Raw genomic sequence first — 13,725 nt, forward strand, 5'->3', positions numbered from 1 at the left:
AGTGCACGAAAATTGGATATTCTTCATGGTCTAGCCTTCGGCATAGCTCAGTGTCTGGGTGGAATATGTGCCTCTGCCATTTTCTACTTATCCCTTCCTGCATCTTTCTACAATCAACTTGTGACCAGGGTAAGTTTATTAGCTCACATATTGTAAAGTATATATATATATATGTTCTTTATTTCAGATAGTAGTAAAAATTCATGTGTGTTGTGTGTGTGTGTGTGTATATATATATATATATATATATATATATATATATATATATATGCTAGGCTCTGATCTCTTTGGCCTTATGTCCACGGGCGGATCAGATTCCGCATGCGGGAGCCCACAGCAGAATCCGACCCTCCCTGCGACACTGTCGGTCTTCTACTTACCCATCCGGGTCTTCATTTTCTTCACTACAGATGTGTGCGGCGCACCGCTGCACTTGTACAGTGGAGTTTGGTTTTTTTTAAACCCCTGCTTTCCTGCAGAATCCAGAATTCAATTGCGGATGGGCCGCTGGTTGGACGGCTTCCATTGACTTCAATGGAAGCTGTCCGTGGGGGATCCGCACTGAAATGTTGCGTGCTGTGATTTTTTTTTTCCGGACCAAGGGCTTCGCAAATCAAATCCGCATGCTTTATTACATTTGCGAATACCCATGTTTCCCGATGGGCAGCTTGATTTATGGATCTTCCTCACAGGTGCTCTGTGTAGATTCCACAAATCAAACCCATTTGTGAACATTGGGCCTTTCGCTAGAAGTACATAATCACAACACTTCTCAAAATTAGTCACAATAATATCATTATCCATAAATGATAATAATCTTTATTTGTATAGCGCCAACTTATTCTGCAGTTCTTTCAAAACAGGGGGAAACACAAACAATACAACAATGTTGTATACAATTATTTGGAGAGAGACGGGGTGGGGGTGATACAGGAGGTACAGGGGCAGGAGAGGAGGCACGAGGAAACACAAACATTACGTGTGGTATTTAGTTATTAGGAAACAAAACGGGGAGGGGTGATAAGGAGGTACAGGGGCGGAAATTGTGTATGACAGGCAAAGTGGAAAGTGTGGGGAGCCGTAGGGAGGGGCAGGGAGCATGTTGTGTGGGGTGGGGGATTAGATCAAGAGGTTTGGTATGCCTCTTTGAAGAAGTGCGTTTTTAAGGCGCGTTTTGAAGTTCCGTACGTCGGGGATTGTCCAAATGTTTTGGGGAAGTGCGTTCCAGAGGACCAGTGCTGCTCTAGAGAGGTCCTGGAGGCGAGCATGTGAGGATCGAATTAGAGGGGCGTTTAGTCTCAATGTGTTGGATGATCGGAGTGCGGAGGGCTGGGTGGTGTATGGAGGGAGGAGATTTATGTTGGCATGGTGCCGTGGAGAGCTTTGAGGGTTGGTGAGGGTGATGAGTTTGAATTGAGTTCTGTAATACATGGGCAGCCAGTGCAGCGACTGGTATAGTGCAGAGGCGTCCGAGAAGCAGCTGGATAGGAAGATGAGCCCGGCTGCCGTGTTTAGTACAGATTGGAGAGAGGAGAATCTGGTGCAGGGAAGACCGATGAGCAACAAGTTGCAGTAGCTGAGTTGGGAATGGATGAGGGCGACAACAAGTGTCTTTAGTGTGTCTGTGGTGAGAAACAGACATTTTTTAGCAATATTTCTGAGGTGCAGGTGGCATGTTTGGGCCAGAGATTGGATGTGGGGGATACAGGAGAGTCTAGTGTGACCCCAAGGCAGTGGGCATGCTGTTTGGGGGTTATTATGGTGCCAGATACTGATATGGAGATATTGAGGGGAAGGTCAGCTGGAAGTTGGAAAGATGAGGTCAGTTTTTGAGAGGTTAAGAAAAAGGAAGGACATGGTGTTAGAGACAGTCGGTGATATTTTGGAGGAATGAGATGTCGCGGGAAGAGGTGTACAGCTAGGTGTCATCAGTGAAGAGATGATATTGGAGGCCATTGGGGCTGTGTAGATAGAGAAGAGGAGGGGACCAAGGGCCGAGCCTTGGGGGACCCCAACAGTGAGGGGAAGTGGAGAGGAGGTAGAGCTAGCGAAAGGAACACTGAAATATCGGTAGAGAGCTAGGAGAACCAGGAGAGAGCAGTGTCCTTTAGGCCAATAGAGCGAAGCATAGCGAGGAGGAGGTCATGGTCGACAGTGTCGAATGCAGCAGAGAAGTCGAGGAGGATTAGTTGGGAGCAGTCGCCCCTTGACTTTACCGTCATCAGGTCATTTGATACTTTTGTGGGGACAGTTTCAGTCAAATGTAAGGGGAGGAAGCCAGACTAAAGGAGCTCAAGGAGAGAGTTAAATAAATGGGAAGGGTAAACATTAACTTGTGGTGTAGTCCTTGGAGCTCTGTGGTTGGGAGTGCAGTGTCTAACCCTCTGGCCCTGACATTTGGCTAGCCTATGTCATTTTGTTTTGCTTATGTAGCTTGACTCAAAAAGGGAGGCCCTAGATCAGCAAGGATGACCATGGAATTAGGAAAAGTTGCCTTGGGACACATTAGGTCTCTTAAAGGGGTTTTCCAGGGAAATACTATTGATGACATATACTTAGATAAGTCATCAATACTTGATTGAGAGGGTTCTGACGCTCAGGCCCTGGCCAATCAGCTAATCAGGTGCCTGCTGTCAGTGCTACAAGGGGTTGGAGCAAAAATTGTTGTCTCTGACCTCTATCTAAATGCCAGTGCTTGTAATTGCATGTTTAGCTGTCATTAAAATCAATAACAGTTGCGCCTGCAATTCCAAGCACCGGCCACTACACAGGGATCAGAGCAGTAGCTTCCACTCCTACTCCTGTTTATGGTAACGCTGACAGCAAGCAGCTAATCAGCCAGGGTCTCGAGTGACAGACCCCTGCCGATCAACTATTGATGACCGAGCGGGTCAGATTCCACATGCAGGAGGCCCACAGCAGATTCCGTCTATGAGCCCAGCTGGTGGCCCTGTGTACCTTTCTTAATTGTACTGCAGATGACCGTGGAGGCTCCCAGGCACTCATATGCAGTACAGTTTTTTGTTTATTTATATTTCTTATGCCATCGCTTAGCGATGACGCGGGTATCCGCAGTCCTTACGCAATGTTAATTGCATATGGGCTGCAGGTCGGACATCTCTATTGACATCAGTGGAGTCCATCTGCGCAGATTCCACTGCAAAATAGAGCGTGCTGCCATTTTGCTTCTGCTCGCAGAATACGCAATTCACATCCGTGAATGTGAACGAAAAAATTTAAAAATACATGCCTTCCTTGCCCACTTTTTACTGTGGATTGTCCGTGCGGACGGTAATCGCAGAGTACGCAATACAAATTCACTTGTGTGAGCCCGGTTTAAGTCTTTCTTTACATCTGTGCCATAATTCTGTATATATTGGAAGCAACAATTTAGTGCCAGATTTGTTATGCAATGACTGCTGCGGTGTGGGACAAATGCCGCTGACTTACCATGTGGTCTGTCACAATGCCCGTTGTTTTAATGAGAAGAATAATGCTACATGCAGCTGTATTCCTCCTCTAAAGTCTGACTTAATTTGCAACAGAGCATTCAATGCAAATCTAAATCTATCCTCAGAATGGCTACTAAGTGCCATGTTTTGTTACTAGAGTAGCAAACGCTGCAGGAACAATGTTGTTTTATAGGAGCACCTCGCCACGTACATACCAGTACTTATGGGGATTACTGCAGCAGACTGTGGGCACTTTTATGGGATTATTTTAGGTCACTGATACGTTGAGGCACAAGTATATGGATGATTCTTTTTGGTATTACAATAGTAATGTGAAGCGTACATCTGCAACAAATGCTTCTGTGCTTCCAAGGAAGGTAGCCATTATTGTGTATCTCAAACGGTAGCTACCCGTGATCTTTACTCTTGACCTGTCCATTTTGGAAGCAGTGTTTGGAGAGATAACATTAAAGGGGTTGTCCCGCGGCAGCAAGTGGGTTTATACACTTATACACTTCTGTATGGCCATATTAATGCACTTTGTAATGTACATCGTGCATTAATTATGAGCCATACAGAAGTTATCAAAAGTTTTTCACTTACCTGCTCCGTTGCTGGCGTCCTCGTCTCCATGGTGCCGACTAATTTTCGCCGTCTAATGGCCAAATTAGACGCGCTTGCGCAGTCCGGGTCTTCTTCTCTTCTCAATGGGGCTCGGTGTAGCTCCGCCCCGTCACGTGCCGATTCCAGCCAATCAGGAGGCTGGAATCGGCAATGGACCGCACAGAAGAGCTGCGGTCCACGGAGGTAGAAGATCCCGGCGGCCATCTTCACCGGGTAAGTAAGAAGTCACCGGAGTGCGGGGATTAAGGTAAGCGCTGTTCTTTTTTAACCCCTGCATTGGGGTTGTCTCGCGCCGAACGGGGGGGGGTTGAAAAAAACAAAAAACTTGTTTCGGCGCAGGACAACCCCTTTAATGGGTGTAGTTATAGTTCCAGATAACACCCTATCACCCTGAGGGCTCCTTCACACTGGCCAGAAAATCGTGATTTTAAAACCAATGATTTTTAATGGTTTCATTCTCAAATTGCAGCATTTCCTTTTTTTTAACAATACCGCCCATTGTTTTCAAGGTGCTGGTGGAAGCAGAGCCAGCCCCATTGAAAACAATGGGAGAGCATTGCAATCTCCTGGCACTGCTGTGACAGCCACGGCGGGGCTGAAGGGAATCTCTGCAGGGATGCGAGGCGGTTTCCACGTGAAATCGCCTCATATCCAGGGTCTTTTAGAAGGATTGCGAGGGCGATATTGGGCTGTTAATCACAGCCCGATATCGCTCTCACCAGTGTGCAGGAGCCCTGACAGATGGATGAACAGTACTGCCCAAGAATATGAGTTAATGCCATGCATTTTCAGTCTTGCCTTGCTCCAACTGCTCCAGAATAGGCTATCTGAGCAATGACCATTTGGCGTGTACATAAAAAAATGCAAATCGTAACTACATTTGTAATTAAATGGGTTGAGATGTGTTTTATATCCATCCATCCATCCTCGGTAAATCATTGGTGAGAGGAAATATAAAACACCAAGCAGGACTTTATCTCACTGAGATTAGCAAGTGTGGATTCTGCCACTTTATATTCTTTTGGGATTCCACCTGTAGAAATCCGCGTTTATACTGACACGTTTTTTGCTGTCGTTCCTTATGCAGACGGATTTTGCCCATTGACAAATCTAAATCCGTGTGCAGATCCGCAGCAAAAGACATGGATTTTGTCATAATTTTTAGAGGCGGAATTCATGTGGAAAATTCCTTTGCGAATTTTGCCACGTGAAAATACCCTTAGGCCTCATGTCCACTCGAAAAATACAATCCGCGCAGAATCTGCTGCGGATTTGGTTTAAATGTTTTTTTTTTTTTGCATGCAGATATCCGCACACATTGCTATCAATGTGATAGCAATGTTGCTGATCCACGCGGAATCCGCGGCAGAATGGAGCATGCTGCGTTTTTTCTCCCGCGCGTGAAAAACGCAATTCTTTTAAAATGCCATCCGCGGGTGCAAAAATCAATTTAATGGACCACGGATGGTCAATGATTCCATATGGGCAAAATCTGCGGCGGAATCCGCAATTCCATTTAGCTAGTGGACATGAGGCCTTATTCTTTCTGACCTTCTAAAACGATCTTGCTATTGTAACACATGCCTTACTGACCCATCTAGCTTTAGCTTCTTTTCAATTGTATTTGGTTTTTTTTTGGGGGGGGGGGGGGGGGGTCTTAATTGACTTATTTCCATATACTAGTATAAAATGGGTCTATTGCGTGTAACTGCTTGTTGTTTGTGTGTTTGGTTAAAAACTTTGTTTGCTACTGATATGAAGCCAGCATAATAAACAGTGGCATCCTCAAGAGATTTTAATTAAGAGGCTTTTCCGGTTACTGGACAACCCCACTTCAATAGGACTCCTTGTATTAAAATAAAGTGAACTACACTTACCCCTCCACGGGCGCTGGGAACCAGCGCTGTAGCCCCACTATGCTGACTGCTGTGACAGATGGCATCACAGGAAATTAAGGGATCGCAGCGGCCTATGACAGGCTGCAGCATCACCGCTCATTCTCCTGGCATTGGCGCTCACATCCTAAGCGCCATGATGCCAGGAGTTCAGAAACGTGGTGTTGCAGTTTCTCATTGGTTGAAGCGGTAACCTAAATTCCTGTGACAAGCGGGGTTGTCCTGTAATCAAACAACCCTTTTAATATTTGTGTTTGTATTCCGATTTTTTCAAATATATCTAGAATGGTAGATCCTGGATAGCTGAAACATTGTCCACTTACATGGCAAATTTGGTTCAGATTGGTCCAGGGGTCTAGGCATGCATCAATACCAATAAAAGGTACTGTACACCATGAAATATACCCAACTAAAAAACTAGCAACTAGAAATACTTAAGAGAGAGAAATGTAACATTTTTTATTTGTATATAGTAGGAAAGAAATTTTAAAGAAATTTTCCAGGACATGAAAAAAGTTAAAAGGGTTCAAATTGAAAATAAATTGACTACTCCCCTAGCTTGATGGCACCCCGTGCAGCACTGCAGCCTCGATGTCCACCACACAGAACACACTTGTGGATTGTCAAACGTGACAGCATCGTGGCATGGTGGCTGCGATGCAGGTCAGACCTGTCGCCCTGTTGCTATGCAAGGGTTAATGCATGTTGTGCAGAGATTGCTTTGCTATTTCTCTGTGTGCTGCATAATTGCATACTAAGTCATACCTGGGAGAGGGTTGGGGGCATATTTCTTTAGTTGCTCTTTCTATCGGCAGGTGTGGAGAACTTTATATTCATACCTCCCCATTTCCACCTTGCTGCTTATTCAGTTCACTAGAGGAGAGGTTGGAGTTGGTGAGATCCTCTAGCCTGAGTAATAAGCTCCCATTTCAGTTAAGTGCTGCTTTCTCCTTTCTATTGTTTTTGGTGACCTTTATTGTTTGCATTGCTGTGGCAGTCCATCTCTCCAGGTGTTCCTATAGGGATAGTCAGAGCCCGGAGGAAGGCAGCAGGGCTGTCCTTATCAGGACAATAACTCTGCTTGCAGGCAGGGACTCCTCACTTCCCTATTTAGTAGGGACAGGTTTTTTCCATCTACCTGGGTTGGTGCTCACTGTCCTGCAGTGCGTGGTGTATTATACGTGCGCTCAGTGTGAACGTCACCCAGCGTCCATGCTGAGCATGGGGCTCTTGTGCTGCACAGACTTGACACTGCTACTTCCAGGTTCCATATGGGGCTGCAGCGCTGAACGGGGAGCCACCGGGATAGGTAAGTATTTAATTTCTTTTCATTTTAAGCCCTTAAAAAAAATGTTATGTCCCGGGAAACCCCTTTAAATGCCTGTATATGTGAATCGTTGTCCCATAGTCATTACTTACCTTTCTTCTTTCTACAGGTGAGTAGTGATGGAAATGCAGGACAAGCTATGGTGATGGAAATGATCTCTACCTTCCAGTTGGCTTTTACAGTTTTTGCTGTGGATGATCGACGGCGCAGAGATGTGACGGAGCCAGGAAGCCTTGCCATTGGGTTTTCTCTAACAGCAGGAGCTTTAACAGCAGTAAGATACATAACTGTCATTGCAATTGGTGTTTTGAGAAAGCAACAGATGGGATGTTAGCAATAGCAGCTACATGTACATGAAAATCTCAAAGCTTCCAGATGCATGATCTACACATAAAAGCTAAGTCACATGGGTGATCGTTATTTACTATGCATGGACTGTTGTATCTGTGGTGTAACTACTAGCATGACCGGACCCATCATTTACACCACCTGCAGGCAAACCTAGAGTTTCATCACAGAGACCCTGATCAGTTACCATGCCTCGTAGCACCCACCAACAGTATATACTGTTTAGAGTAAAACAAAACACAAAAAATTTTACATGCAAATATTATAATTAGCGTTATCTTTTTTAGTTTGAAAATGAATACAACTACGGTTGCAAGGGATTGTACCAACATTGTACATTATCCTCTATCCATAGTTATTCCCTATCCACATGAGGGGGGATAACTTGCTGATCTGTGGGGGTCTCACTGCATGTCCCCCGTCCTCCTCACTATGGGGATACTGCATCCCCTGCAGTGAGGTGGAGAGTGAAAGGAGGCTCGGTCGCATAAGCGCACCATTTACTTGCAAATGGGGCTGTGGAGATACCCGAGTGACATCTGCTCTGTAGTTCCATCAGCCCCATTGAAATGAATGGAATGCTAACCATGCATGCTCGGGGAGAAGCGAACCCCGCTAAGACTCGTAAGTCCTGATCTGGCCAACGGCTGGAGTCGCAGCAGTGAGACCCCCACCAATCAGCAAAGTATAACTTGCAATCTTATTACAAACCTGTTAAACAGTTTTTTAGATGCAAACTGGAACATTACACTTCTTCCACATATAAAATCATTCCAGTGTTGGTGATAAAGGAAAATATTCTGGTTGGATTGGGGGCACACTGTCCAGTCAAAATTACTTAAAGAGGATCCGTCATTTTTAATATGTTCCAGTTAACTAGAGCATATTCTAAATACAGTTCATGTCCTTGACCAAGAATATTGCTTCTTAAGGGCTCAGTCACACGGGCGCATCGGCACCCATACACCGGCACCGATGCGCCCTTGTTACTGCAGAAAGAAGACGGCCGTACCTGAAGACGGACGTCTCTCTGCAGCGCTGATGAAAGAACACATGACTGGCAATGAAGCCGGTCCCATGTTCTTCCTCCCGGCGCTGCAGAGAGACATCCGTCTTCAGGTACGGCCGTCTGCTACCTGCAGTAACACGGGCGCCAATGCGCTCGTGTGACTGAGCCCTTAGTATCAAAATCTCATACATAGTGTGTGTTGTTTTCCCTTTGCTTAACTTACCCTATTGTCCTCACTCCTGAGTGTTGCTGAACGCACTAAAACAAATGGCTATATTCAGTTTACGCAGGTTAACTGGCAAGGGTAACGAGAATCAGACCCCCACCAAACTAATTCTGATGGCCTATTCAAATTTTTAACATACACCAAGTTCACATGACCGTATTTGTGCGTCAAAATATTACAGACGCAATACATAGTAAATAGAGCGCATTGGTGTCAATGGGCTCGTTCGTATAAGCCTATTTTTCCTGCGCACTTTGGTCGCACAAAAAAAAAGCATTTTGCTCTATTTTCCTGCACATTTGCGCACCAATAGTCCCCATAGCAGTCCATTTTTTGGCACACACAGTTGCACACGACTTGCACATGCAAAAAGTATAGTGAATTATGTAAATGTGCGCAGAAAAAGGAAACGTTCATTTTGCAAAAACCCTATGCTCATGCGTGTGCAAATACACGTACTCATATGAATCCGGCCTAAATGCTTAGTCATGTCTCTATTCATATTCAGGGACACTTTTCAGGCGGAAGCATGAACCCCGCTAGATCCCTTGGTCCAGCTTTGTTTTCTGGCATTTGGGAACATCACTGGGTAAGTTCATACTTTAATAATTGTATAAAAGAAAATCTATAATGTATTATTTTAATTTTGTTATGTTGCGGCTGCAGCTTTCCCTATCTCCTCCCATTGGCGGTCCCCATCCTCCTGCATCTGTCATTGATGGCAAATGCTGCATCCTCCCCTGTCCCAGGCTAGCTTAGGCCTCATGTCCATGGGCGGGTCGAATTGCACACACAGAAAGGTCCGCAAAACCGCTTGCTTAAATTCAGCTGCAGATGCCCATGTTTGTCTATGGCCGACATGAACTGTGGATCATCCGCAATTCAATTCTGCCTGCAGACATTGGCCCTAACTGTTCGCCATAGGGTGAGTGCACGCACAGTCCACCTCTTAAAGGGTCAGCTCACACACCCAGCTTTCCATTCCCCAGCCAATCTTGACAGGTATTGCCCTATTTGTAGTCAGCCCCTCCCACTACAAGGTGCCTGAGCAATCAGTCTCTATTGTATACAAAGTTGTCTACTGTTCTGATAGTTCTCCTGGTTTTTAATCCATGCCTGCTCCACCAAGTTTTTCTTGTCTTCTCCACTCCGAACCTCGGCTTGCTTATTGACCACTTTTACTCTGCCTGCTCTGACCCTTGGCCTGTTTCCATGACCATATCTTTGTCTATCCCCTCCGATATCATGTTACGGTTAACCTGATCAAGTTGTGACAGCTACCTGTTAAGACTACTGGGTAGAGATTTGGGATTCCCTGCAGCGAAGACCAGATTCCGATTGGTGGCATTAAAGTGTTAAAATCTGGAGACTTGTCTTCAGATCTAGCCCTAAGGGCTTCTTCACACAACTGTGTTTGCATGTGGAAACACAGAGAATAAAACGTATTGATTTCAATGAGTCTATCCTCATTTCTGTGTTTTGCGTGCTAAAGCTGCTCTATTTTCCTGCATTTTTGCATAGAAGTCCATGAGAGGTGCACAAATATGCAAGGGGAAGGGTGTAACACTGCGCAAAACCCGGGGAAAAGAACACATCTGGACCTCATTAGGCTTTAATAGCCATTAAATCTATGGAAAGCGAGTGTAAACTGGCCCTGCGCACGCAAAACGTACAGTAATTTGTGCAGATACGCTGGAAACTCTACCTCAACAGCCTCGTTCATGCGCAGGGGCGAGCATTTTTGTGCATAGGATCATGTGGAGGCGCCCTAAGCAAAATTGATTTTGGAACACAGTGGATCTACATCCACTGCCCTGACAACTTTGACTGAAGCTTGATCACTTTCTGACTTATTGGAATATTTTCTGTTTTCTAGGGTTCCTTCGGCAAAAAACAAGTCCCCATAGAGCTCCGTCGATGGCAAAAAAAAAATTGCTATGGCTCTTGGAATGCGGCAACACAAAAGCAAATATTAAAAAAGTGTTTTTAGTGTACAACAATAGCAAAACAAAACGACTATATACACATTTGGTATTACCCGAAAAATTAGTTGGTCATTAAGGCGCAAACAGGCTTCGTGAATAATGCTCCATTTACATGGCATTTCAGCCCAAATGATGTCATCTGTCTTTTATATAATTTTTGGCATGGGAGACCCAAAACTATATAAAATAAATAACTCAGAAACCCCTATATTATCGACCATGTTGCTGCATCCAAAGCATGCCTTCTGGCTTACCATTGCTCTTTGCCACATCACCAGTTTGGTTACTGGCTTAACATTGACCCAAAGAGACTCAAAATCCTGCGTGGCCTTTCCCCATAAGCAATAGTGCGTTGCTCAAACAGGACTGCTATGCCTACAGGACATCTTGATAGCCTCGTTCAGGGATAGTGCCGCAATTCTGCCTGACATTTTGCCCATTCAGGATAAAAAGCAATAAAGATCAGACAAGGAATCATACAAGTAAAACAAAGGAAAAAAGAGCAACAGGATTCTACAGGGTGGCGAATGGAAAAGTGAGCCAAGCCTAACTAACCTTCCCCTCCCTGGGCAAGTCTTTCATCCTGCCTAAGGAGCCCTGCCTATTTATGTCACTTTCGGCATCTCACTCTTCCCATCTGCCGGCCTCTAGCTTGGACATGAACAAGGTGCCATATAACTAACCCCTGACCCCAGCAGTAGGTGCCCGTGCCATCTTGGCTAAGCATCATGTGTCTGCATGTAAGCCTAACTATGGGGATACTTGCAACGCAGCTTGACTTGTCTCCCCATGTCTAATCTCTTCCCACTGAGCCTGCAGTGACCCCCCTTATAGCTCCTCATTTCTACTTTTTTCTCATCCTTCTTCTTTCTTTCAACCAGCAATCTAAGACATTCTCCACAAACTGAACCTCCAACTCCCGTCTCCAAGACTTTTCATATTGCACTAGTTCTCTACAATCAAGCAATCAGATTAATTCTCAATATCCACAGGTTTAAGTGTGCCCTAAAAGAACATAGATTTAGGCAGGCCTGTCACATTTCAGGAATTGATTGCTATCCTTTTATCACCATTATATATCCCTCAGAATCTCATTCAACACTCCTTGCACCCATATGTCCTTCATATCTGTGCATACATGGAAACCGACTAAATGCCTGGCTCATGCAGCTTAGGTGTACCACCTTATGGGAACCTCTTGTTTTAATGATTTAAGGCCCTTTTATATGGAACGGTGTATCTTTAAGATTCTCGCTGGATCGTGGGAATCTGAACAATAATCATTCAGTGTAAGTCCAGCAACTGAACGATAAATGATAATTCGTTCAGTTAGCGTTCGCTGTTGAGTTTCTGCAGGCAGAGAAATCAGATGTCGATCAGCCTGAGTAAACAGGCAGTTGTTTATCTATTAACTACCTGTTTACTCTGAATGGAGCTGAGCAGGGGGGGATCTACAGCCCGCTCTGACACCATTCCACTGAGCGATCAGCGCTACTATGTGGAAGTACAGAGGAGCGATTATCACTGTGAGGACTGTCGGGTGCTAAAGCACCCAACAATTGTCCTGTGTAAAAGGACACTTACCCAACAATCGTCCTGTGTAAAAGGACACTTACCCAACAATCGTCCTGTGTAAAAGGATCCTTACCCAACAATCATCCCGTGTAAAAGGACCCTTACCCAACAATCATCCCGTGTAAAAGGACCCTTACCCAACAATCATTCTGTGTAAAAGGTACCCTTACCCAACAATCATCCCGTGTAAAAGGACCCTTACCCAACAATCATCCCGTGTAAAAGGACCCTTACCCAACAATCATCCCGTGTAAAAGGACCCTTACCCAACAATCATTCTGTGTAAAGGGTACCCTTACACAACAATGTCCTGTGTAAAAGGACCCTTACCCAACAATCATTCTGTGTAAAAGGTACCCTTACTCAACAATGTCCTGTGTAAAAGGACCCTTACCCAACAATCGTCCTGTGTAAAAGGACCCTTACCCAACAATCGTCCTGTGTAAAAGGACCCTTACCCAACAAGCGTCCTGTGTAAAAGGATTCATACTAGTTTGTTATTCTGCAATGTCCGATTATGTTTTACATGTGCCCTCTAAAATATATCATGCTGCAGAGAAAGGTATACAAAAAAATCTTATGACTATTGTTAATGTTGATAACATTGCCAACGAATTCTATTGTTTTTCTCTCTAGGTTTACTGGATTGGTCCAATTTTGGGAGCCTTTCTTGCAGGTGCTTCCTATGAATTTTTCTTTGCATCCAGTGCATCAAGAGAAAAGCTGGTCGCCTGTCTCACTTGTAAGGATATAGAAATAGTAGAGGCAGCCAGTGTCTCTCGCTCTTCCATCTCCATGGCCACGCAGACCGCAGCACGGACAAGACAAACTGAGCAAAAACATGAGCAAAATTAACAGACACAATGCGATGCAAAGACAAGGTTTTATGTGCAGCTTACAAATAAAAAATAAAGTCTGAACAAAGATAATTGACTTAGAGTTAGACCAATAGAAAAAACCCATACTGAGCCACAATACTATATTCCTCACAAGGTTAAAGGTTTTTTTAGATGTTAAATACTATAGTAAGTGATTTATATACATATCCTTGATCAATAAATATGTAAATGTCTGTGTATAGGAGTTTGGAAATTAAAGATTTTTTTTATTGGTCCTTTGGCTCTGTAAACTTTGCTGATTTTGAGTCCTTCAAAACTTTTAGATGTTACCTAGAGCCCTGGGCCTGTAAACTTCAGATATAGGATCAGAAGAAGTCAACTCCAAAGGCCGCAAACCGATATATACAAAACTGTGCAAAAGTTTTAGGCAGGTGTAAAAAAAAAT

The 13,725-nt window shown here is 44.5% G+C and overlaps 1 protein-coding gene across 1 annotated transcript; it reads left to right on the forward strand.

Annotated features, from left to right (window-relative positions):
• The first annotated feature begins 56 nt into the window (after window positions 1-56).
• On the forward strand, window positions 57-13,408 carry LOC136613391 (aquaporin-4-like). Its single transcript, XM_066594048.1, has 4 exons — window positions 57-129; window positions 7,408-7,572; window positions 9,390-9,470; window positions 13,078-13,408. The coding sequence occupies exons 2-4, from the start codon at window positions 7,438-7,440 to the stop codon at window positions 13,294-13,296; spliced, it is 435 nt and encodes a 144-aa protein (XP_066450145.1). The 5' UTR covers window positions 57-129; window positions 7,408-7,437; the 3' UTR covers window positions 13,297-13,408.
• Window positions 13,409-13,725: the final 317 nt, after the last annotated feature.

This window comes from Eleutherodactylus coqui, chromosome 1 (assembly GCF_035609145.1).
Source record: "Eleutherodactylus coqui strain aEleCoq1 chromosome 1, aEleCoq1.hap1, whole genome shotgun sequence".
NCBI lineage: Eukaryota > Metazoa > Chordata > Amphibia > Anura > Eleutherodactylidae > Eleutherodactylus > Eleutherodactylus coqui.